General features: G+C 48.2%; 1 protein-coding gene across 2 annotated transcripts in view; it reads left to right on the forward strand.

The window, feature by feature from the left end:
- The window catches only part of ANXA4 (annexin A4), a 47,008-nt gene extending 23,115 nt beyond the window's left edge, over positions 1 to 23,893 (forward strand). For both annotated transcript variants that reach the window (XM_072746165.1, XM_072746166.1), the window contains exons 4-13: positions 2,138 to 2,232; positions 3,826 to 3,939; positions 4,471 to 4,561; positions 5,607 to 5,686; positions 6,876 to 6,932; positions 12,292 to 12,385; positions 14,643 to 14,738; positions 15,668 to 15,726; positions 16,655 to 16,777; positions 22,818 to 23,893. In XM_072746165.1, the coding sequence (XP_072602266.1) occupies positions 2,138 to 2,232; positions 3,826 to 3,939; positions 4,471 to 4,561; positions 5,607 to 5,686; positions 6,876 to 6,932; positions 12,292 to 12,385; positions 14,643 to 14,738; positions 15,668 to 15,726; positions 16,655 to 16,777; positions 22,818 to 22,877 (869 nt within the window). In that variant the 3' untranslated portion in view covers positions 22,878 to 23,893. The remainder of the gene's footprint in view (positions 1 to 2,137; positions 2,233 to 3,825; positions 3,940 to 4,470; positions 4,562 to 5,606; positions 5,687 to 6,875; positions 6,933 to 12,291; positions 12,386 to 14,642; positions 14,739 to 15,667; positions 15,727 to 16,654; positions 16,778 to 22,817) is intronic.
- The last annotated feature ends 1,844 nt before the right edge of the window (positions 23,894 to 25,737 follow it).

Here is a 25,737-nt window from a genome sequence, read left to right on the forward strand (position 1 = left end):
CGGGGGACACTCGGGAGTTTTACTATTTAGGAAAATTAATCTAGCAAGAGTTTGGAAAGACCAATTAGGAGATAAGAATACCAATGACCAGACTTTACATTTGTCTAAGCCCCTAAAGTCCTGAATCTGAGTAGTAGTGGTAGGAATCAAAGAGGAGAAGCACGCAAAAAAGATTTTATAGTTAGATTTTTGTATGCCTTGGCAGGAAATTTGAATGTAGAGGATGAGGGAGGGTAAAAAAAATAAATAAAAATCAAAGCTATGTTGAGGATTCAGATTTGACTAACTGAAAGGATGGTGCCTTTTATAGAAATAGGGGTGAGCAAGAGACGGACCTCCCCCCACTCAGAGTTCTGAAGGAGAACAGGAAGTTTGTATGTAGAGACCTGTTTTGTTTTGTTTTGTTTTGTTTAAAGATTTTATTTATTCATAAGAGGCGCAGAGAATGAGAGAGAGAGAGAGAGAGAGGCAGAGACACAGGCAGAGGGAGAAGCAGGCTCCATGCAGGGAGCCCGATGCGGGACTCGATCCCGGGACCCCTGGTCACGGGGGATCCTGGGGTCACGCCCTGAGCTGAAGGCAGATGCTGAGCCACTGAGCCTCCCAGGCGTACCCCCATTTTTTTCCTAATACAACAGAGAGTAGGGCCCTAAGGTACGTAAACACAGTGCTATAGCTTCCTCCCTACAGCTCACACTTTTCTGGATCTCTAATCTTGCGAAGAATACCTATGGTAAATCTATATTTTTTTCATTTCTCCCTGAAATCTCCCAGCAGAATCTTTGCCGTAGTCCCACACAATTCCCCATACAGGTTAAACAGTGAGGAAGCGGAAAACTCACCAAACATACATGGACGTCCAGCTGTTAGTAAGACAAGGGACCGATTTTGAAAAAATCAGAATAAAGCCGTCCTGGTAAAAGTTGCTGCAAGAAGCCTGCAAACAAAATTGAGAAGGTTTATAATTTGTAATTCTCACGAAGTTTTGGTAGGATATTGAACAGTGGGAATTTTTTTTAGCAGTTCTAAAAAGGGAACCACCGAGGTCGGGAAAGATAGCCTGGAAATGAAAAGCCACACCTGCGGATCTGAAAGCTCAGGGCAGGGGCAGCCCTGGTGGCACAGCGGTTTGGTGCCGCCTGCAGCCCAGGGCCTGATCCTGGAGACTCGGGATCAAGTCCCATGTCGGGCTCCCTGCATGGAGCCTGCTTCTCCCTCTGCCTCTCGCTCGCTCGCTCTGTATCTCTCATGAGTAAATAAAATAAAATCTTAAAAAAAAAAAAAAAGAAAGCTCAGGGCAGGCAGTGAGCAGCCCACTAAAACCCTGCAAGCACTGGGTGAAGGGGGTGCGAGTACACTAGTGATGAGCGCTCCGTGACGTACAGAATTGTTGGATCCCTATGTCGTACGCCTGAAACCAGCACGGTGCTGTTTGGTAATTAAAGTGAAATTAAGGAGGGGAAACCCCCTGCAAGAGGCTGAGTGAATCAAGAGTCCAAATTGTTTCAAGACTCAGAGGAAATTTTAACAAACTTAGAAATGAGGAGAGGGGGCACCTGGGGGGCTCAGTTGGTTAAGCATCTGACTTCAGCTCAGGTTGTGATCTTGGGGTCCAGGGATCAAATCCTACTTTGGATCTCTGCACTCAGCCGGGAGTCTGCGTCTCCCTCTCGCTCGGCCCACTCTTGCACGCTCTCTCTCTCTCTCAAATACATAAATAAAATCCTTTTTTAAAATATGAGAGAAAAAGCAAGAACACAAGATAGAGGAGAACCAGAAGACATGCCAAGAACTGCAGGGGGGACCGAGGGCCCGACCCGGTCAGCAGTTGGCGCCCGTTCAGCGAGTGCGGGCGCCCCGAGGGAATCCGGGGAGGCCGCGGGCCCGCAGGTCGCGGTGCAGGAGGACGCCAGCGCTCACACGAGGTAGCTTCTCTGTTCAGTGGCGAACAGGTGATTGAAAGGAGAGGCCGAGACTCAAATCGCGTTGTCTGGTTCCTGAAAAAATAGACGAACCTACCGAACCAGAACCTCTTTTCTTAAAAAGTGTGTGTTTGGGTAGCGCTGGTGTCCCTGGGGGAACCCGTTTGCTCACTCCTCCCCAGATCACCTCACCCGCTGTCCCCGCTCCCCGCCAGGCACCGACGAAGATGCCATCATCGGCGTCCTGGCCCACCGCAACACGGCCCAGCGCCAGGAGATCAGGACGGCCTACAAGAGCACCATCGGCAGGGTAGGCGGCCCCTGCGGCCCCCCAGGACCTCCCGGGGCAGGGAGGCCGGGCCCCTCCCCGTCTCGATTCCTGCAGTGGCCCTGTGTTCGCCAGAGCGGATCCTTGCCTTGTTTAAAGATGTTCTTGGGGGAAAAAACCTAAAACGGTGTCAGCAGGTTCTGTCCGCTGCCCTTGGGCAGGAGTGACTTCTGGGGGCTCTTGGTGTCTTCCCACTCGGCCCCTCGCGGGGACTCGGTCGCTCAGTGGACTCCGCCGCTACCCTTGGGAGCACCTCCCCTGATCCTGGTCGGGCTTAGGCCACCGCGGACGATGAAGCGGTGCTTAGACCTTGTTTGTTTTAAAAAGGCTGTCCTGGGACTGAGTCCCTGCTGACCCTTCCCACACGCCCGCCTGTAGCGTATATTCATTCCTTTGATGATCCTCAGCCGAGGGGCACCCCCTCAAGTTCCCGAGCGGGCCTGGGTGTTTGTGAACACGCGGTCGATCTGTCCGCTTACGTGTTCGGAAAGGGAGCCTCTTTCAAACTCCGCTTTCGGCAGCTCGCTTAGCAGGACCATTCCACCCAACCTTTCCTCGTCACTGCGGACCCACCTGTGTGATTGGCAGGAAGCCTTTTTTAGAGGCTAAGCGGCGGCGGGGACAGGGTGGCGGGGCCGCTCACCGGCGCGTCTGCGGGCCAACTGTGGCCGGGACGGCAGGGAAAGGGATTCTTCGCAGCTCAGACTGTCGTTTGGGCATTTGAAACTTCCCTCCGTCCCGCAGACACTTAATGAGCACAAACCGGCGTGAACACGCATGGGATAGATGAACGGGAATATTCAGCCTCAGAACTAAGCTAATCTGACGGCCGTTTGGCAAGATGCCCAACGTTAGCGGATTGAGCACTAAGTAGTTTGTTCACCTGTTCGGTGCCTGTGGATTTGGCCTAGGAATCTGCACAAGAGATGAAACACGGGGCTGTGCAGTCAGGTTTGTGAGAATCGGAGATCTGACTCGAACAGTATCTCAGCTTCTTACTTTAGTTGATCAATATTTTTAAAAGATTCTATTTATTTATCCACAAGAGACACAGAGAGAGGGAAAGAGGCAGAGACCCAGGCAGAGGGAGAAGCAGGCTCCCTGCGGGGAGCTGGATGTGGGACTCGATCCCAAGACCCCGGGGTCACGCCCTGGGCCGAAGGCAGATGCTGGACTGACTGAGCCCCCCGGGGCCCTTTGCAAAGCTCTTCAATGCCTGCTTACGGGGATACTCGGCTCCTCAAATCTGCCTCTGCGTTGTTTGCGGTGACACACGGTTTTGGCCGAAGCACAGGAAGAAAGGCTGGTGTCGCAGAGCCGTAGTGGGCAAAGGGCCTCATAGAGGCCTCTTGGCATAAGGGTAGGCACGTGGATGCCGCAGGGAGCCTTTGCAGACCTCCGCGGTGCGGCTGCGGCTGCGGGAGAGGGACCACGGGAGGGGGCAGGGGCGACTCAGAGTCACCAGCAGGGGAGCTGGGACCGTGCAGGCCTCGCGGCCGGTCCCCGGCCCCCCCCCCCAGGGCCACTGGTTGCCGTGAGCCTGGCAGGTGAACGGGCCCCTGGCTCACTCCGCAGGACCTGATGGACGACCTGAAGTCGGAGCTGAGCGGCAACTTCGAGCGGGTGATCGTGGGGATGATGACGCCCACCGTGCTGTACGACGTGCAGGAGCTGCGCAGGGCCATGAAGGTACGCGCCCGCCTGCCTGCAGCGCCCGGGCCCTGCTCCTCCCCGGGTCCAGCCCCACAGGCTCCCGGCGGGGTCGCGGCCTTGGCGAGGTGAAGCCTCGTGGCTGCCAGGGCGGGGGCTCCCAGCTGCCGGAGGGGGTTCTCGGCCAGCGCCTGCCCGTCCTTGATCCCTGTCAGCGAGCAGCCTCGTGCCAGGCTCTGTCCGGGAAAGCGAAGAGGTGCTGGTCTTTGCCAGGAGGTTCAAACCTGGGGGAGGTCAAGGAGAGTCGCCCCGGCCCCCGTCGCGGGCAGACGCGGGGCACAGCCTGGCGCAGCAACCGTCCGGTAGAAACAGCCCAGCGGGGTTGCGATCACTAGACAGCGTCGTGGTGAAGCACCCTGCAGTTTGGGGGGGACAATTAAGATGGGCGAATCCTACTGCTAGAACCCCGTGGGTTGTCTTTACGCCCCGTGGGCTCCGGGCCGGAGGCCTCCAGGTCCGCGCTCAGCAGTAGACGGGCTCCTAAGCCCTCTCTCCCCGCCTCGCGTCCAGGGAGCTGGCACGGACGAGGGCTGCCTCATCGAGATCCTGGCCTCGCGGACGCCCGAGGAGCTCCGGCGCATAAACCAGACCTACCAGCTCCGTATGTAGCCCTCAGTGGCCCCGTTGGGCTTTCCTTGCGATTTGAGAAGTACTAGCGGGGGGTAGTGCCCACCGATTCAGCCGTCCTCATGGAGACCCTGACCACGGGGGATCCCCAGGTCACTTCCCTAGACGGGTTCCCGTGGCTTCTCAGGACCTTTCTGGTGAAGATGCCACTGCCCCAGAGCCCCCCGGTGTAGCATTACTATTATTCTGGAGGTTGGAGGGTTGTTCCTTACGATCAAACAGTGTGTTGAAAAGGGGGGGCACCAGCGAGCCTTACCGTCCCAGGGGCTGGCCCGGAGGGGCTTCTGGGCCCACCTCCTACCTCCAGACTGGCCTGTATCCCCTCCAGGCATCTCAGAAAGATGGACATTTGCTCCCCTCTCAAAAATCTCCAGAGGATGAAGCCCACCTAGGAAGAGCCTTTAAAATACGCCTTTTTGCCCTAAGAATGCGATTTAAAAAAAAAATGCACAAAGGTTTAGATCCTATGAAGCTTATTTGGTATCGTTGACGTCGCTACAAACATCCAGCAGTGGCAGGTTGGCCAGACAAACGCGGCGCATCCGCACGCTGGAGTGTGTGTCGGCATCGGGACGTCCACGGAAGGATGTTATCAGATTCCATGAAATGGGTTACGGAGGAGTTCTGTGGGGTTTTTCCCTCCTTCGTGTTATTTATTTGTTTTTCCCTTAGTTTTCCATAGCAAGTGTGTACTGCTCGGGTCGGAAGAGAACAAAATAGTGGGGGTTGGGTCAGTGTTCAGAGCAGGAGGCCCTAAGCCCGGGCCCTTGGCTCAAGGTTCTCTGCCCCCGGGGGCGTGAGGCTTGGGGCTTCTCTGGGGAGGACCCCGGCCCTTGGCCCTGACAGCCCCCTCCCAGGGCCCGACCCCGGGGCACCCACTGCTCCGCTTGCCTGTCCTCGGCCCGTCGGCGCCCCCACCCCGCCGCCCTGTGCCACCAGCTGGGCCTGGGCCGCGGGAAGGTTGGGGTGTGGGGCTGGCGGCCTCGGGGGGCTGACGGGCGCCCTCGCTCTGTCCCCAGAGTACGGCCGGAGCCTCGAGGACGACATTCGCTCCGACACGTCCTTCATGTTCCAGAGGGTGCTGGTGTCGCTGTCGGCCGTGAGTCCTCCCGCGGGGCCCTCTCCCCCTCCCTCCTGACGGCCTTCCCGGCCGGGGCCGCCTCGCTCCTTCCCAGGCCCCGGCTCCTTAGGGACGTGACAGGTGCCGGGGCCCCTGCCCAGGGCTTCCCACGCTCCCCAGGGGGGGCAGGCACCGGGCTCCTGTCATCAAGGCGGGGACACTGCCGGGGGCCGGGGACAGGCTCGGGCCGAGACACGGTGGCGGACACTGAGCAGGGCGTCTCGAGCGAGGTGCCCCCGGCGCGGGGGCCTGGGGGTGTGGGCCTCGGGGCAGGGGAGCCGGTGGGCGCCCGGCAGGGGGACCGGGTGCTGCCAGGAGCAGGGGGCAGGACGCCCTGGGACGCGGGGGGCGGGCGGGGACCACCGAGGCTCTGGGAGCCCCGCAGCGAGCGGCATTTCCGGGCGTCCTGGGACCGCGCCGTGCAGGTGGCTTGGCCTGGAGGTGACCTCGGGATTCCAGGTGACCCAGGGCAGGGGCGCCGGAGGCAGCAGATGGGGCTCCTCCCCTCCTCCTTCCTGGGGCGTGGGCGCTCTCGCTGCCCCTCGAGGTGCTTCCCCAGGTGGCGCCTCCGGCCCGGACGTGCCCTCTCCGCCCCCCAGAGCAGCCCATCTCCTGACGTGCCTGTTCTAGTGCTGCTGCTCTTCCAACAGAGGAGGACCCAGGGCGCCCTCCAGCCCCCCGCAGCCCCCCCACTCCTCTCAGCGCCCGCCCGCTTCTCCTGTTTTGCCCACTTTGCTCTTTGCCTCCCAGACTTAGCATCCGGCGGGGCTGGCCTGGAGCCCAGGGGCCGGAGGCCACGTGGCAATAAACCTCAGCCGGCAGAGCGGAGGGGAGGCCTAGCATCCCTCCACGGCCCGGGCCTGGGTCTCTCCTGTTCCCAGCCCCTATTTGGCAGGGTCCATCAGTGCGGGTTTGCCAGCTGGGAAGGCCTTCGTCCGAGGGAGGGGGTGGGTGACAGCAGTCAGCAGGCCGCGGTCGCGCTCCTTCCCCGTCCGCTGGAGCCACTGGCTCCGGTTAGAGCCGCGGGAGTAACGCAGGCACATTCGAAGGGCATCGCCCCCCCCCCCGAGGCTGGAGGTGTGACCCCCCCTTGGCATTCGGTCTGCACAGTGCCCCCCGCCCCTGCCTTCATGGACACTCTCTCATCCCTTTGCCTTGTTTTTCCCAGGGTGGCAGGGATGAAGGAAATTTTCTGGACGATGCTCTCATGAGACAGGATGCTCAGGTCAGTAGAACTGCAGCTTCTCTCTTTTCTGTTGCCAATAAGGCTTTAGTGGGTGGACACCCCCCGCCTTTCGTATTTCAGTGTGTGTCAGCCAGGCTGGGGTATGTCCTATGGAAAAAAAAAAAGATTCCCGCAGATGACCTTCAATAGCAGAAATTATTTTTTTAAGATTTTATTTATTTATTTATTCATGAGAGACAGAGAGAGAGAGAGAGAGAGAGAGAGAGGCAGAGACACAGGCAGAGGGAGAAGCAGGCCCCATGCAGGGAGCCCGACGTGGGACTCAATCCCGGGTCTCCAGGATCACACCCTGGGCTGAAGACGGCGCTAAACCACTGAGCCACCAGGGCTTCCCAGCAGAAATTTCTTGCAGAAATACCCGGGGCTCCGGGTGACACAGGAGATCATTATATAAGCATCCCTGGGTTCTTGACATTGGGACCATGGTCTGGCCCCCCCAGAGAGCCATGGAGCATCTTCTGAATCACTTGGAGGTGAAGGGACCTGCCTTTGCCGCATTTACCTTGCATTTTTACGTTTGATAGAACCTGTGTAAAACAGCCTGCGCAGTATGTACCCTATCGGGTAAAATTAATTTCAAAGTCCAAGAGGCAGTTGTTTGCCTGGTGCCCGGCCCACCACCGATGCCTGCCCTGGCGCCAACCCCTGATTCCTTTACTGAATTAGTGGCCAGATAACACTAATGATAATAGCTGATTAAAAAGAAATGGGGGCGATCCCTGGGTGGCTCAGCAGTTTGGTGCCTGCCTTTGGCCCAGGGCACGATCCTGGAGTCCCGGGATCAAGTCCCACATTGGGGTCCCTGCATGGAGCCTACTTCTCCCTCTGCCTGTGTCTCTGCCTCTCTCTCTCTCTCTCCGTGTCTATCATGAGTAATAAATAAATAAACAAATCTTTAAAAAAATAAAAAAGAAAAAGAAATGAGTCCTTACCAGGTGCCAAACACTGCCGTGAGCTGTTGACACGAGATATGTCATTGAATCCTTGCAGTAACCCTATGAACCGAGCGCTGCTCTCCCCAGCTCATGGACAAGGAAGTTGGGGCTTGCAGACGCTCAGTCCCTCGCTCAGGCTTCACGGGGAATGCATGGCTGAGTAGGATGGGGCCCGAGGCGGTTGGGATCTAGACCCTGTACTCTTAACCAACGTACAGCCACAGGGGAGGATTGGTCCCATTCGGTACGTGAGGCATGAACCACTCTGGGTTCTGCAGGAGAGAACCTGTTGCTTTCTCCAGAAGGGAGGGGGTAAACGTGCCACAGGAGTCCTGAGGGTACAAGGAGGACCATCCCATACTGGAAAAACAGGAAATTGCCTTTAATCCGGAAGCTTTGAGGAGGGAGGAGGTGTTGAAAACGTCGGAGCCCCTGGATGCTGCTGTGAGGCTCAGCTACCTCAAGGACAGCATCTGTGGATGTGGGAAGGCGCCTCCGTGGCCCAGGGGAATCTCCCCTTCAGTGAAGAGTCAGCGGGCACTTCATTCCTGAGACACCGTACCCGCCTTCAGTTCCTGGGGGGTCTCCTGGGCGCCGGGCGTCCCATGGACCACCTTACACTTTTTCCTCGCCACACATCTGTGAAGCAGGTAGTGTTCCTTCGTATGCTTAGAGATTAAGACACCGATGCAAAGGTTTAAATACCTCGTCCAAGACCACATAGCTGGTGGAATTGGGCTCTTTGCAGCCATGCAACTCAATGAACAGGTGTTTTGGGGGCTCTTCAAGGGGCACAGTTCCCCGTGGAGGTGTGATGAGGTACAAAGGGGCTTCCAAGTAAGTTTGGGCTGGGGGAGTCGGATAGAGGGAGTAGAGTTCACAGTCAGTTTTTCTGGATCCTTTCGAGTCTCACCAGGAGGTGAGGAACTTGAGAACAACTGCAGCTGAGATTTCAGCTCTTGTAGGATAAGGCCGTAGGAAAACCTTGGCAGCCTTTGCTCTGTGACTTGTATCAGCAGCACCGGGGCGGCGTCTGCAAACACTGCGTTACCGAAGCTGGATTTTGACGGAGGAAAGTAAGTGAGTTCAGATGAGAAGACTGATCCGGGCAGGTGGAGTCAGGTAGTGGTTCCTTCTGGAGGGTGGACCTCTGGAAGTACGGAGGCTGTTACCCCCCTAGTCCCATTTTAGTCCAATTTTATCTGTCCTTGGGATGGAACTCGCACGGGAGGACGTCATAAGGAGCACTCAGAATTTTTACTTGAGGAAGAAATGTGCGATATATTAAAACTACATTAAAAACGGCCTCAAGACCTTTTGCGAGCTGATGCATCTTGATTCCCTTCTTCTGGGAGACAAATACAGAAATAGGAAACATCGGCACGAACACTGGAAGCTGTGGAGGAGGAGGAGGCCCACTGAAATGCCAGGTGGGCAGCACCGCTGGGCCAAGCGCTCAGGAAGGGCGTCCCCGCCCCCCCGAAGCTGGAAGCAGGCACAGCAGCTTTATGCGGAGGCCGAGGCTCCTTGGGGAATCCTAGGTCTCCGCCGCACGCCACGTGCTCGCCATGTGCTCACCGCCCGCGCTCCTGCTTGACGTCCGTCCAAATAAGGAGCGAGGCCTCGCTCCGAGAAGAATCCGCTTGTCTTGTTCTACAGGGAAAAGCACACTGGACAGACTGCGCATCACGTAAGGCTAGAGGAGCACGGAAAGCAGCACACCCTCAGCGCAAGCTCCGTGTGGCCGGGGGACCAGCAGGAGCGGGAGGGAGGCAGGTGGCCCAGGCGGGGAGGGGGACGCAGATTTCAGCTTCGGACCCCACGACACGCGCGAGAAGACACATTCCGATGGAACAAGAGCTGAACAAACAGACCGACGGAAGTGCAGTGGGAAAATAACAGGTGACGGTGGGGCCGGATGAGGCGCGAGAAGAGCTGGCGGGAAGCTAGAGGAGCCGACGGGAGGATCTTGGGTGCAGCTCTGGGCGTGAGGGTGATGAGGTTTGCCCAGGGAGCCCCGGGCCCTCCGGGCTCTCGAGGTCCAGGGTTCGGTGGATTGACTCTAAAGCAGTGAGGACCCAAGACCCGGACGAGGAGACGGAGGTCAGCCCAGCGGGTGGCCCAACGTGCCAAGTGAGGGCGTCTTGACAAATTTAACAAGCGCGCGGCTCAGGAGTGTTGACTCTGCCGAGTCTTGTGAAGCCAGTCTCCAGAACCTTCTCGCCTTGCGCACCCATTAAACCCGTTGGACGACTCCTCATCTCCCGCTCCCCACAGCCACTGACACGATTCGGTTTCCTGAGTCGAGGAGTCTGACCTCCGGGCGCCTCGTCCAAGTCAATCACACGGGACCCGTGTTTGTGCAACGGGCTCATTTCGCTTCACGTAGCGCCCGCAAGGTTCATCCTGGTCGTAGCCACGGTCAGAGTCCCTTCGTCCTCAGGGCTGCGTGGTACCATGCCACGCCTGCACGCTGTGCTCATCCCCTCGTGTGCCAGGGACACTTGGGCTGCTCCTGCCTTTCGGCTGCCGTGAGTACTGCTGCTCGGAGCACCCCCGTAAGGTCGGCTTTCAGTTCTTTTGACCGTATACTCAGAAGTCATGTTATTAGGTCCTACGGTAATTTTATTCTTAATTTTTTCAGGAACAGCTATAATACTGCTTTCTGTAGCAGCTGCACCGTTCTCCATCCTCCTCAACGATCACAGGGTTCCATTTTCTCTGCATCTTCGCCAACACTCGCTATTATGTTCTGTTTTGCTTTTTTTAAAAAATAGCAGTGAGGGGGCAGCCCTGGGTGGCTCAGCGGTTTAGTGCTGCCCGCAGCCTGGGGCATGATCCTGGAGACCTGGGATCGAGTCCCACATCAGGCTCCCTGCATGGAGCCTGCTTCTCCCTCTGCCTGTGTCTCTGCCTGTGTGTGTGTGTGTGTGTGATGAATGAATGAATGAATGAATAAATAAAATCTTTTAAAGAAATGAATGAATGAATGAATGAATGAATAGCAGTGAGGTGGGGCACCTGGGTGGCTCTACCTTTGGCTCAGGTCATGATCTTGGGGTCCTGGGACCGAGCCCCACATCAGGCCCCTTGCTCAGCCAGAGGCCTGCTTCTCCCTCTGCCTCTGCCTACCGCTCCCCTGCTTGTGCTCTCCCTCTCTGTCACATGAATAAGTAAGATCTTTAAGTAAAAATAAATAGCAGTGAGGAGATATGAATAGTAGCTTTGATTTATCAATAATATAGTAAAAGCAAGCAGAATTTCTGATAGTCCTACCTGTTGAGAATGTAAGCAATTACTGATGGGTCCTGGTCCTACTGTGAGACCTTCGATAGCCTCGAGCAAATCACAGATCTTTCTAGAGCAGTGTTGTCCGATGGAACTTTCCGTGATGCTGAAAATGTTCACATTGGCGTTGTCTAGGATGGGTAGCCACTAGCTAATTTTAATTAACTAAAATAAAATAAAATTTAAAATTCGACTCTTCAGTCGGACCAGCCACATGAGGCCACTGAGCTCTTGAAATGTAGCTCGTGTGACTGAGGAGTTGAATTTTAAATGTAATTTCGTTTTAGTTAGTAAAATGTAAGTAGCCACATTTGGTTGGTGGCTACTGTACAGAACACCGGGTCTAGGGCATTCCTTTTAGCTCTGAAAGATAGAACAGTGTGGGGCGCCTGCCTGGCTCAGTCGGTGGAGCATGTAACTCTCGATCTCAGGGTTGTGAGTTCGAGCCCCACATTGGGTGTAGAGATTACTTAAAAATAAAATCTTAAAAAAAGAGGGATCCCCCCAAAAAAGAGGGTTCCCCGGGTGGCTCAGCGGTTTGGTGCCTGCCTTTGGCCCAGGGCATGACCCTGGAGACCCGGAATCGAGTCCCACGTCGGGCTCCCTGCATGGAGCCTGCTTCTCCCTCTGCCTGTGTCTCTGCCTCTCTCTCTCTCTGTCTCTCTCTCTCTCTGATGAATAAATAAATAAAATATTTTTTTAAAAAGAAAAAGAATCATGTAGTCCACATATAGGGAGCTGCTGGTGCTTGCCTTGCCTCTCCCATTAGTCTTTTTTTGGGGGAATGGGGAGGGGGCACAGGGAGAGAGAATCATAAGCAGGCCCCACACCCAGCGGGGAGCCGAGGCGGGGCTTGATCTCAGGATCACGACCTGAGCTGAAATCGAGAATCAGATGCTTGACCAACAGAGCCACCCAGGCGCCCCAAGGTCCCATCAGTTTTATACCTAAGGGAAAATCTTGAGTCATCACCACTCACCACAAACAGCTCTTCCACACCCATTACCAACCAAATAAAACGAAGCCAGCTCGGCTCTTTGATGTTCTGGAAATATTTGCATGTTTCCTGGCACCTTCTCTGTGATGTTTTAAACTTGTGCTTTGTTTGGCGTCAGGACCTGTATGAGGCTGGAGAGAAGAAATGGGGGACAGATGAGGTGAAATTTCTGACTGTTCTCTGCTCCCGGAACCGAAATCACCTGTTACATGGTAAGGCCCTTGCCTCATCTTCCAATGACCTGAAAGACAATGAAAACTGTGTTGTCCATAATTAATTGAGAATTTGCCCCCTTTACCTGGTACAAGAAACGGATCGTACTGAAGTGTCTTAGATGCCTAACCTTGGAAATGCAGGAGCGCAGCGATGTGCATGAGGGTCGATTTCTGAAAGATTCATTATGAAAACTTAGCAGATATACAGTGTATTCGTAGGACTTTGACATTCCTGTTTGTAGGAAACCAGCCTTCATAGTCTTTTTTCTAAAGCAGCCCCGTTTAATTTTAGTTACATAAGAAAAAAATCTTCAGTACGTCAGTGAGCAATAAAATAAAATTGTTGGTTGACATTTGTTCTTATTTAATATCCAAGTTGTAAAGTTGAGAGACATGATTTCTTTAGGGAGTCTGTTGCGTAAGATAAATAGTGGATAATTTCGAATTTTATTTCCTATGTGTAATGTTTCTAATTTGCTTCTGATAATGCTAGTCTTTATAATGTGCTTTTAACATCTTTGGGGGAAAAAACTGTAGAACATTTGTCGTCAGGTTTACTTTCTTATAAACAGCAATGAGGGTTTAATAAGATATTTCATCTTTTATATAAGCTCTTTAGGTCTTTATGTTGCATCATAAATTTGTAAACCTACCATGCCTTGTAATCACAGTTTACAAAACCTACGGGAAATTTGAGAAGAATGAGTTCGGTAAATTGAAAACATAAAGTAACTGAAAATTACGGCACGTTTGGAAGTTGCACTTATTTCGGATATTCCACAGTGACTATAAATAGGTGATTGCACCTGTTAATAAATGTCATGAGCTACCATCAGATGCACCAACTTCTGACTCAGCTCCTTGTTTCTTTGCCTTCCCTGGCCAGAGGACTAATGACGTACACCTCCCCCTGGTGGCTATTTTCCAGAAGCGGCAGGTCCTCCGCAAGCTGCAACCAACTTTTAACAGTTTTCACTTCTAGGCACAGGTCTGTTACTGGGAAGTCATAACATACCTGCACCGGAAGACAGTCGAAGAAGCACTGTTTGGATAAAGAAAACTTCATGATTTACTTACCAACCGACGCTACTAGGGAGGATTCAAGTAACTAAGGCTTTATTCATTATCTTCTAGGTGCAGCGCTAAGCGCGTGATAAGCATTGCTCCTGCGACATCCCATTGGAGCAGAAATTATTACCCATTTTACAGCCGAGAAAACTGAGGTTTAGAAGCTGTGTCCATTAGATCTTTTGATTCTAAGCAATAGACGCTGATTCCCATCTGAGTAAGAAGAAGGAATCATACAGAATGGGACAAGAGGGGAAAGGGAAAATACTGGTGGCTCATTGAATTGGAAAGGGAGAGCCGAACATTTCCAGGAAGTACAGAAGTCAAGGCAGATCCGGGCATCTCAGGGGAAGGGGGAATCCCATATTTTATTTGTTTTGTTTTGTTTTAATATTTTTAAAAAAAATTTTATTTATTTATGATAGTCACAGAGAGAGAGAGAGGCAGAGACATAGGCAGAGGGAGAAGCAGGCTCCATGCACCAGGAGCCCGACGTGGGACTCGATCCCGAGTCTCCAGGATCACGCCCTGGGCCAAAGGCAGGCGCCAAACCGCTGCGCCACCCAGGGATTCCCCCCATATTTTATTTGTAAGGCAGAGTCTCCCAAAGTCTTCATTGAAAATGTTGCTCCCCGAACCCCTACTTCAGACTGGCTAAGAATCTCCAAAAGGGTTCATCACATTCCAAAACACTTGTCCAAAAGTGAGAGAAAACTATGTTACAGTCTCTTTATTAGAAGATGTAACCTTTGTTATCAAATGTGACTCGGTAGTGAAGGGGGTGAAGGACTCCGGTTTGGATGAGCCGAAAGGAGGGTGAACATACAGGTGACGGCTGAGGCCAGCGTTACACTCAGACGTGTTCTGCCCCGTCAAGGGAACAACGAGAAAAGAACGCAAATCTCTCTAGACGTTATCCCCACTTTACCTGTGAGCAACAGGGTCCTAAACAAGGGGAAGGGCTTGCCTGCTGTCCTCCGAGACTCTCCATATATCCCTTCGTCCTCTCCTTGCACCTGTTCCTCTGGCCACACGCCTCCTGCTCCTCACTGACGTTGCCGATGTCAGTTTGCTCCTGATGTACGCCGAAGAGTAGTGAGCTCTAGGAAGATGCCCATTCTCTCCCTAAATTTTAGTTTCCTCCCTTTTGTTATTATTTATAATTCCATTTTGTTACTGTTTGTAGTGTTTGATGAATACAAAAGGATATCACAGAAGGATATTGAGCAGAGTATTAAATCTGAAACATCCGGTAGCTTTGAAGATGCTCTGCTGGCCATAGGTAAGCTGGTGGGTCGTGGGTGGGGAGCAGAGAAATAAATGTTTATAGACTTTCCTCCTTACCACTTGTTGTCATGGGGATATAGTATTTGTTTTCAGGGATTAAAAAAAATGCTTAAATCACTCATAATAGGATTTGGAATTTTTTTAAAGTCTTATTTATTTGAGAGAGAGAGAGAGAGAGAAAGCATGAGCAGGGGAAGGGACAGAGGGAAAGGGAGAAGCAGGCTCCCCACTGACCCGCAGGATTATGAGAGCCCAAAACGGATGCTTAACTGCTTAACCACTTAACCAACTGAGCCACCCACGCACCCCAAGATCCAGAATTTTATTTTATTTTTAAAAATTTATTTATTAATGAGAGATAGAGAGAGGCAGAGACACAGGCAGAGGGAGAAGCAGGCTCCATGCAGGGAGCCCGATGTGGGACTCAATCCTGGGACTCCAGGATCACGCCCTGGGCCAAAGGCAGGTGCCAAACCGCTGAGCCACCCAGGCACCCCAAGATCCAGAATTTTAAACAAGAACTATTATATGTGTTATTGTATTATGTAGCTTTATGTATTGTGTATCCTCTGTGCTTTTGCATCTCAGTATACTGGAAGGATAATCCTAAATTAGCGGTCTCTCACGGGTCTATGAATTGTTAGAATTAATAACGGTTTTATATGGTACAGATAGTAATCATTTTGAAACTATATGCTGCCTTTTGCTTTAATTACCTTTATTAATCAATTCTTCAATTAATTGCTTTATTAATTACTTCTCCATGGCCTGTATTCATAAAACATTGTTTGGCTAAAATTTTTCCAACAAAGCCTTCAAGAGATACAATTTCATACCTTGTAGAAACAGAGAGAACAACTGTCACTTTTTTCTCATAGATTTTATCTGTAATTTTTTAAATTTCTTTTTTTTATCTCTTAACAGTAAAGTGCATGAGGAACAAATCTGCGTACTTTGCTGAAAGGCTTTATAAATCTATGAAGGTAAATGGCTTCATTCTTGGCATCTGAATGACTCCAACATGTCTTGTGTCCACTTCATGTTTACTTCTGTTTCCCACACAAATTAACCAAAATTGGCCCGAGGTATTCAGTTCAATCAGTGCCTGCTAATAATAATAATATTAGGTAATATTTATTGAGTAGTTATAACATGTGATCACTATTTTTAATGCTGTCTACATATGGGGCAGGTGCTGTTGTAAACCCCCATTTTACAGATGAGGAAACTGAGACACAGGGAGGTATGCAGGTTGCCCAAGGTCCTCAGTGAGGAAGTAAAGGAGCAGGGATGCAAGCACTGGCGGTCTGGCTTCAGGGCCCAGGCCCCTAAATGTGCATTGTCCTCTCTGCAGACCCCTTTGCTGGGAACCGTGGGAGATGCAGGAGAGATCAAAAGGTAGGAAGGGGAAGGCAGGTAGGGGCAAAATGCAAATACGAACAAAACGGAATGTAAGACAGTCGTTGAGGACCCAAATACATAGGAGCACAGAAAGAGAGTATTTGTTTCTTTTCAGTATTTGTTGAGGGGGTGAGGATCGGAAGAGACTATAGGGAGAAGTTGGTATATTTGAGCAGGACCTTCAAGGAAGTTTTACCTGGGAGGGTTTGATAGGTAGGAAGGATGGTGAGGCTGGGGGGGAGGCACGTTCGGGGGGACGAAGTTGCAGGCGAGGCAGCAGGCTGAGCAGGCGGGTAGGAGGCCTGTGGCAGGGAGTGGTCTCCGGTGGTCAGAATGCAGAGCGCTGGAACGGTGAGTGTGGACCCTCGCACACGGGTGGGAGCAGTGGTCCCGGGCTTTTGAGTGTGCTGCGGGGCACATCTCCTTCGGGAGAGCCCTGCACAGGTTGGCCGTGGCGAGCCGAGGAAGGGACCGTCTGAGAAGCAGCCCGGGTCTTGTTTTCTTCCTTAGGGCTTGGGCACAGATGATGACACCCTCATCAGGGTTATGGTGTCTCGAGCGGAGATTGATCTGATGGACATCCGGGAGACCTTCAAGAGGCTTTACGGAAAGTCGCTGTACTCCTTCATCAAGGTGGGTCCGGGAGCCCTGAGGAAAGAAGGGGCTGGACCCCGGGCGGTCAGACACTTCTCAGCTGCCCCGCCGGATGCCATCCCCCTCGGAGGCGGCCTTCCCGCTTCTCTCCCTTCACACGCGTTCAGTCTCTGCCAGGCTAGAGGCTGGAGATGTTTCCTTCTAAATGCAGCGGTTATCTCACGCTGAGCTCAGGCAGAGGAGGACGAGATACAGATAGATGGGGGGGGGGGGTAGGGGGAGCAGAGGGGGAGGGAGAAGCAGACCCCGCCGCGCAGGGAGCCCGGCTCCGGGGCTGCTGGGCCTCCTGGGCCTCCGGGACGGTGACCTGAGCCAAAAGCAGACACAACGGACCCGGCCACCCAGGCGCCCCAAGAGAGAGTAGATTTTAATGAATACTCTTAAGAGTGCAATTTCCTGGGGCACCTGGGCGGCTCAGCTCAACCGAGTTGAGCGTCTGCCTTAAGCCAGGGCGTGGCCCTGGGGTCCCGGGATCGAGTCCCACGTCGGGCTCCCTGCGTGGAGCCTGCTTCTCCCTCTGCCTGGGTCTCTGCCTCTCTCTGTCTGTGTCTCTCGTGAATAAAGAAGTAAAATCTTTAAAAAAAAAATTTTAAAAGAGTGCAATTTCCTTGTCCGCCGGCTTACGGTGACCGGTGACCACTACACAGCTAAATCAGTCTTCTGGAACCCTCTTCAGCGCCAGCTGAGATCTGCCAAACAAGGAAGGCACGTTAGCTACCCCGGATTGCTGCCTTCCTCTACCTGGCAGCAGACTGCCCGGCGTGACGACGAATGATTCCCGTCCCTCAAAACCCCTCATTACTAGGATTTGGCTTCCTGGGGAAGCCAGAAGGGCCTCATGAATACGAAGGCAAGACCCACTTCCCTATAGGAGCTGCTGTTGCCTGCACAGCTGACGGCAAATCTGGATTTGATCCATGAATTAAGTATTCTGAACCCTACACCGAGCTTGCAGGGTGTAATTATGAGCTGATTTGAGCTGCTAAGTTTGTTACTGTGCATACAAAGCATTTAGGAACCTGTTTCTATTTCTGGACAGTCTGTGAGGTAACTATTTTGCAGAGCTGAAATAGAGCCAGCTTTAAGTAAAATACTTTTAAGATTCAGGGATGACCAGTAGGGAAGTTATGGGGAAAATGTATTTGTAATATATACTATAGAGTCAATATCTCTATGTGAAGAGCTTCTACTAAATATAGAGTGTTTAATCCAAATAATGTACGTTAAATTACAGGTAAAAACAAATCACCACCTTTCACCTAATACCTTAACAAATTTTATTTTATTTTTTTAAGATTTTATTTATTTATCCATGAGAGACACAGAGAGAGGCAGAGACACAGGCAGAGGGAGAAGTAGGCTCCCTGCAGGAAGCCCGATGCGGGACTCGATCCTGGACCCCGGGGTCACATCCTGAGCCGAAGGCAGACACTCAACCACTGAGCTAGCCAGGTGCCCATACCTTAACAAATTTTAAAAAGATCCTAACCAGCATTGAGAAGAGCTTGGGGAAAATTCACCATCTCTTGTGGAAAGATGGACTGTAAATTGGTCTAACTTTTCTGGGAGGCAATTTGGCAATAAATGTTTGGGTATTTTGGCAAATGACGTTTATTTATTTTATTTTATTTTTTAATATTTTATTTATTTATTCATGAGAGACAGAGAGGCAGAGACATAGGGAGAAGCAGGCTCCATGCAGGGAACTCGACGTAGGACTCGATCCCAGGACTATGGGATCACGCCCTGAGCTGAAGGCGGACGCTCAACCGCTGAGCCACCCGAGCGTCCCTGTTTATTTATTTTAAAGAGAGTGAGAGAGTGAGTGTGATTTGGGGGAGGGGCAGAGGGAGAGGTAGAGAGAAAGAGAGAGAGAGAGAAAGAGAGAGAGGCAGACTCCTGCTGAATGTGGGACCTGACGCAGGGTTCAATCTCATGATCCTAAGATCCTGACCTGAGCCAAAATCAAGAGTCTGACACCCAACTGACTAAGCCACCCAGGTGTCTGGGCAATAAATGTATAAAAAATAAACTATACCTTGGGGCACCTGGGGGCTCAGTGGTTGAGCATCTGGCCTTGGCTCAGATTGGGATCCCAGGGTCCTGGGATCGAGTTCCGAATCAGGCTTCTCACAGGGAGTCTGCTTCTCCCTCTGCCTGGGTCTCTGCCTCTCTCTGTGTATCTCTCATGAATAAATAAAATCTTTAAAAAATAATAAACTATACCTCTTACTTAGCTATATGTTTAGGAATTTCTTTAGAGAAAATAATAAATTAAAAGTGCACTAATCCAGAGGATTGGAGAAAATATTTGCAAGTCACATTTAACTAGAGTTTACTATCCAGAATATGTAAAGTGTTTCTACAACTCAACAAGAAGACAAACAACCCAATTTAAAAATGACAGAGGGGGCTCCCTGGGTGGCTCAGCGGTTTGGCACCTGCCCTTGGCCAGGGCATGATCCTGGGGTCCCGGGATCGAGTCCCACATCAGGCTCCCTGCATGGAGCCTGCTTCTCTCTCTGCCAGTGTCTCTGCCTCTCTCTCTGTGGGTCTCTCATGAATGAATAGATAAAATATTTTAAAAAATTTTTTTAATTAAGTGAAAATGATAGGATTTGAATAGACATTTCTCTAAGGAAGATAAGTGGTCAATAAGCACATAAAAAGATGCTCAACATCATTAATCATGAGGGAAATCCAAATCAAAACCACAATGAAATACCACTTCATACCTACTAGGCTGACTATAATTTTAAAAAACAAAGCCAGAAGATAACAAATGTTGGGAGGACATGGAGAAATTGGAATTTTTGTGCATCGCCAGCGTGGATGTACAATGGTGCAGAAACTGGGAAAAAGTTTGGCACTTCCTCAAAACGTTAGACTTTAAAAAAAATTGTTAAACGTAGAATTACCCTATGACCCAGCAATTCCACTCCCAGCTATATATACTCAAAAGAAATTAAAACAGGGACTCTGTGCACACCAATGTAAACATTATTCATAATAGCAAAAGCTGGAAACAACCTAGGCATTCAGCAACAGATGAATGGATACACAAAGTGGGGTATATTCGTGTACCCAAAAAGGAACGACTTTTCGACATATGGGTGCACTTTGGAAACACGCTAGACAAAAGAGGACAAATACTATATGATCCTATGTACTTATATGAAATATTTAGAATAAGTAAATTCATAGGACAGAGAGTAGATTAGAGGCTACGGTGTGTGGGGAGGAGGAAAGAAATGGAAGGTTGCTGGTTAGTGGTGACAGACTTGGGAAGATGAAAAGGTTTTGGAAATAGATGAAAAGGATTTTAGTGATGATGGTTACACAACAATGTCTATATAATTAATGCCTCTGAATTATACACTTGAAATGGTTAAAGTTCTGGGGCGCCTGGGTGGCTCTGTTCACTAAGCATCTGCTTTCAGCTCAGGTCATGATCCCAGGGTCCTGCTCAGCAGGGAGCCTGCTCCTCCCTCTGCTCCTCCCCCTGCTCATGCTCACATTCAGTCTCTCAAGTAAATAAATTAAAAAATCTTTTAAAAAATGGTTAAAATGACAAATTGTTATATATATATTATCATAATAATAAAGATTTGTGAAAGAATTTAAATAAAATTGTTTTGTGAAATGTGAAAAAGTCAACTAAATATTGTATCATAGATTTATATTTACATTACTTTATATTTTTATATTTGTATAAATTATATGGCATAGACTTACGGCACATAATTCATTAGATATTATTATTTATATGATGTAATACTATACAGGCACTCTAATGATGGGGCACAAAAATATTGGCTGGCTTGGGCAACATCACTATAAATATATTTATATTATGTTTGTATATATATAAATATGTAAGTATATATGTGTACACACACAACACTGGAATATATTAGAAATAAAGAATACATTGCTCATTTAATAACAGCTGTCAGAAGAACCAGAACAGAAATATAAAATATGTCAATAATAGAAAAAATGACAGAAGCAAGACAAAAATATAAGTTATAAAATAATCCCTCAGGTTATATAAAAAAGTAAAATCTTAGTCTATGCTGTTTATAAGGAACAACTAAAACATAGTGACAGATGAGTGACTTTAAAAAAAGGCAGCTTACAGTTGACAATATAAAAAAGAAAGGGATTACCCTACCAGGAAAAAGAAGAATTTGAGGAGAAAAAGCATTAAATAGGAAAAAATGGATGACTTTATACATATTTTTTAAGATTTTATTTCTTTATTTGAGAGAGAGAGCAGGAGCAAGAGAGCACAGTGGGGGGCTGGGGGGAGGCACAGTGAGAGGGAAGTGTGGGGCCCAACATGGGGCCCAATGTGGGGCTTGATCCCAAGACCTCCAGACCGTGACCTGAGCTGAAGGCAGATACTCAACCGACTGAGCCACCCAAGCGCCCAAGATCACTTTATATTAAGAAAAGTATTCACAACGAAGATTAAATTGTCATGAAACTTTAGGTACCAAATAAGTATTGCATTCAAATCTATAAGAAATTTGAAGCTCCAAAAGACCTTGATGGCCACAGTATGCCAGATATTTAACAAACTCAGCCTTGTTCTTTGGCAGATTGATGAGGCAAAGCATAAACAAGGATATATAAGATTTATTTTATATTTATTTATTTATTTTTATTTTTTTATTTTTTTTAAGATTTATTTTAAAAGATATGTATTAGGGATCTCTAGGTGGCTCAGCGGTTTTAGTGCCTGTCTTCGGCCCAGGGCGTGATCCTGGAGTCCCAGGATCGAATCCCATATCGGACTCCTTGCATGGAGCCTGCTTCTCCCTCTGCCTGTGTCTCTATTTCTCTCACTCCCTCTGTGTCTCTCATGAATAAATAAAAATCTGAAAAATAAAAGATATGTATTAAAGTTTGAATCCTATAGAGGTTCCATCTTTTCTTTCTTTCTTTCTTTCTTTCTTTCTTTCTTTCTTTCTTTCTTTCTTTCTTTTCTTTCTTTCTTTCTTTCTTTCTTTCCTTTCTTTCCTTTCTTTCTTTCTTCTTTCTTTTTTTGTAATGATTTGTTTATTTTAAAGAAAGAGAGAGTATGTGCAGGAGGGAGAGGCAGAGGGAGAGAGAATCTCAAGCAGACTCCCTGCTGAGTGTGGAGCCCAATGCAGGGCTCAGTCTCATGACCCTGAGATCATGACCTCAGCCGAAATCAAGAGTAGGACTTTTAACTATCCCAGGCACCCAGGCGCCCTGGCATTCCCTCTTTTCTAGTGCCCCTGAAGCACAAACAAAATTTGATCTATTAATTAGACCATAAAAATTATATGTAGAAATTACGGCACCTTTCTGGAAGGCTATTTTGCAACACATATTGAAAGGATTAGGATAATACATGATCATAAATCTGGTAATTCCCATTTTATGAAAATTTATCCTGACTCATCAAGAAATGCACAAAAACTCAACCATAATTGCTTATTGCAGCAGTGTTTATAATAGTGAAAAACTGGAAACAAAAATATCTAACAGTGGGGGAGGGTGATCTAATAAATTATTTTACCTGTATACAATGGAATACCTTTTAATCATCAAAGAATGACGTTGTAGAAGAATATCTAATAAATTAAAAGAGGGAAGTAGTCTACTTATGTAAAAAAAAAAAAAAGAAAAAAGAATACAGAACACTCTAGGGCGATCACACAGGAATCTATACATATAGAAAAAAGTCTGTAAGAATATGCACACACAAAAGTGTGAGGAATAGTAATCTCTAGATGGTGGAATTAGGATTTTTATCTTCTTCTTTTAGGTCTTTATTCTCAACATTGAACATGTATTATTTTTTGCAATTAAAAAAATAACACATATTCTTAAAAAAAAAAAAAAAAAACACCTTTCTGGAAAAAGCCAGAGAAGATTTAAAAAGTTAACACTCTGAGTTAACAGAGTTAACACTCTGATGACTGAGCTGTGAATTCCATGTTAAAAGCCATTTTTCTGACTGTATCTTTGCTTCCCTTGTTCTCAGGGTGACACATCTGGAGACTACAGAAAGGTTCTGCTCATTCTCTGTGGAGGAGATGATTAAAATAAAATCCAAGAAGGAAAGGAGGATTCCCAACACTTTGAAAATTTTTTTAACTTCATTTTTCTACACTGCTATTAGCATTATCTCAGAATGCTTATTTCCAATTAAAACGCCTACAGATGCTTCCTAGGATACAGACTGACTCTTATTATTCATCAGCAATTACTCATTATGATGCTTTAAAGCTGTACTCGCATTTCAAAGCTTATAAAACCTAAAAGGAGATTTAAAATTAGAAATAAAAATGTACTCCACCTTTTAAACAGATTTCTTCCTCATCTGTGTTTCATAGAAATTGGAATGTATTAAATTTATTTCATGATTTTGGTGAAAAACTATTGAAATGGAAGATTGAAAGACTATTCTAAAATCACTCTCTGCTTCCCTAGTTCTGATTTCAAAGTGACTAGTAATTTCTTGATTTGAAATTGTGAGTATCTAGTTCATAAGACTATCTATCCAATTTGCTATTTTGCATGATCATACTTTGAGGACATCCAATAATCTCCTTTGTTTAGATTTTGTCTGTACTGTTAGTTAATCTACAGAAGTTTGCATTGGAGACTTCCTTCCTCACATCTTATGTTAAGATTAACTACTCTCTCCGGGTTGAAGTATACCAAAAATCAGCCAGCTTTCTGAACAAATTAAATTCTAGGTGTGGTGATACAGATTATATATGTGTGATTAACAAACATAAATGCTGAACATTCCATGTTGTTACGGTTAATATCTTAATCTAGCTGGAAGATGAATGGAAAAAAGTGTGCAACTAGGTTTTTTTTTTTTTTTTTTTTTTTTTGGTGATGGTATAATGTTCTGAATTTACTTAAAGGAATTCTTTTTGTGCTAAAAATAATTTAAAAAATATTTTTCAATTCTGTTAATTTGTAGTAATTTACGTTTGCATGTGCCTTTCAACTCTAGAATTATTCTGAAGTTGTACTTGATTTTAATCAAAAGTTCAGTTTGTATACATGGAAAAATAATTTTAATAAAATATGGTATCTTTAAAATGAGGTGTATTCTTTCTCTAATTGACTTTTCCACCTCTGAGATTTTTCACCCTGGACCCTGAAAGGAGATGTCTTTAAAAAGCTTGTATCGCTCAGTTTCTATTAGAAACTACAACATTAAGAAAAAAATATTTAGTCTTATGTGCACTTACTGCTTTAACACTAATGTTCACATACACCAAACACAAAATAATGTATTAATTTATTCTCCAGAAATGAGTGATGCTCTGTTCCACTAAATACAACATTTGAATTGAGAATAACTGCCTTCTTTGTTCATTCTATAATATCTATTGTATTTTGATATATGAAATTTTTTTTCAATTTGTTTCTATCTGCCCATTATAAGTGCCTGAGTTATTGGTAAAGGTTATTTGTATGATTACTTAGTCATTCACATTAATTATAGGAAACAGTACTGCTGCTTTGATGCCTACCTAGAAAAGTATGGCATCTCCAACTTTATTTGACTCTGGAAGCATTACAAGTTCTTGGTAGTTTTATCTTTAAATTATATATATAATTTAGCCAAAATTTTAAATTTAATTTGTTCACTGGAGGCAGGATAAGGCTTTTTTTTTGGTGATGGTATAATGGCCAGGATTATACCTTGGAAGGATGTTTATGGTCAAGGACAAGCATGACTCTGGAATATAATTATGAGGCACTTTGTTTTTCTCTCCCACTGTTCATTTACCTGTGTTCATGGGCCCAGCTCTTCTCCCAGCTTTAGATGAAAATTCAGATAGAGGATAGAGCTGGAACCTTTCTGGTAACTCTTGGGTTTTAAAAAGTCCTACTGTGTAGTCCCTTAAGGTCACTTTAGTCATTAATATGTCTGATCAAAATTGCAAACTGGATTTACAGTTGAGGCTTCTTCCCTTGCTCAGCTCTGGCCTATTGGCAGCAGGAATAAGGAATAGAGTGGGCTTCTCTCCTTTCTCCACCTCACTTTCCGTCCACACACCCAACCCTCCACCCCAGCCCAAACTTAGCCTGGGTGTAGCAGGAGGGAGAAGACTAAAGGGAAGCAGGGAAGTTCTTACCTGTTATGGCTGTGGTGGTCGAGGGTCAGCACTGTTTAACATTGCCAGATATTTAAAGCTGATTTTTTAAAGATTTTATTTATTCCTGAGAGACACAGAGAGAGGCAGAGACACAGGCAGAGGGAGAAGCAGTCTCCCTGCGGGGAGCCTTTTGCGGGACTCGATCCCAGGACCCCAGGGTCATGCCCTGAGCCAAAGGCAGATGCTCAACTACTGAGCCACCCAAGCGTCCCTGAAGGTGATTCTTGAGGGCATTCTCCTAGGTTCCTTTATCAACCCCATCTTCTGTTCCTTTGGCAAAGCAAATGCATTCTCCTTTTCCAGCCCCTGGGGATTCAATGATACTGAAGGCATCATTGATATCAATATTTTTTTCAATGATACCTTTACTCCTGCTAAAATCAGTTTATCCTTCCACACAGGCCTCTGGGACATAATCTAAGACGATCCCATGCTGGCTGTCTTCTGGCAGCCCATACTTTTTCCATGGGAGACACTTGCACATCCTTTGTGCTGACAAATTCTGGGCATGATGACTGATCCCCTTGCTGCCATCGTTCTCTGCTCCTTTCCATCCCACCCCTTCCTAAGAAGCTGCTTCAACCGGCCTCTCCCCATTCAGATTTCTCAGGGATAAGTCAGACACCAGTCCGCTGGGGCCCTCAACTACATAAACTGGTGCAATCATTTCAAAGACCAATCTGGAAACAGCTAATAAAGACGGCAAGTTCCCAGGAAATCCGCTTCTAGGAATCTATTTGATGCATCTTTTAAGATTTTATTTGAGGGGAGAGCGAA

The sequence above is a fragment of the Vulpes vulpes genome, unplaced genomic scaffold (genome assembly GCF_048418805.1).
Source record: "Vulpes vulpes isolate BD-2025 unplaced genomic scaffold, VulVul3 u000000657, whole genome shotgun sequence".
NCBI classification, from domain to species: Eukaryota; Metazoa; Chordata; class Mammalia; order Carnivora; family Canidae; genus Vulpes; species Vulpes vulpes.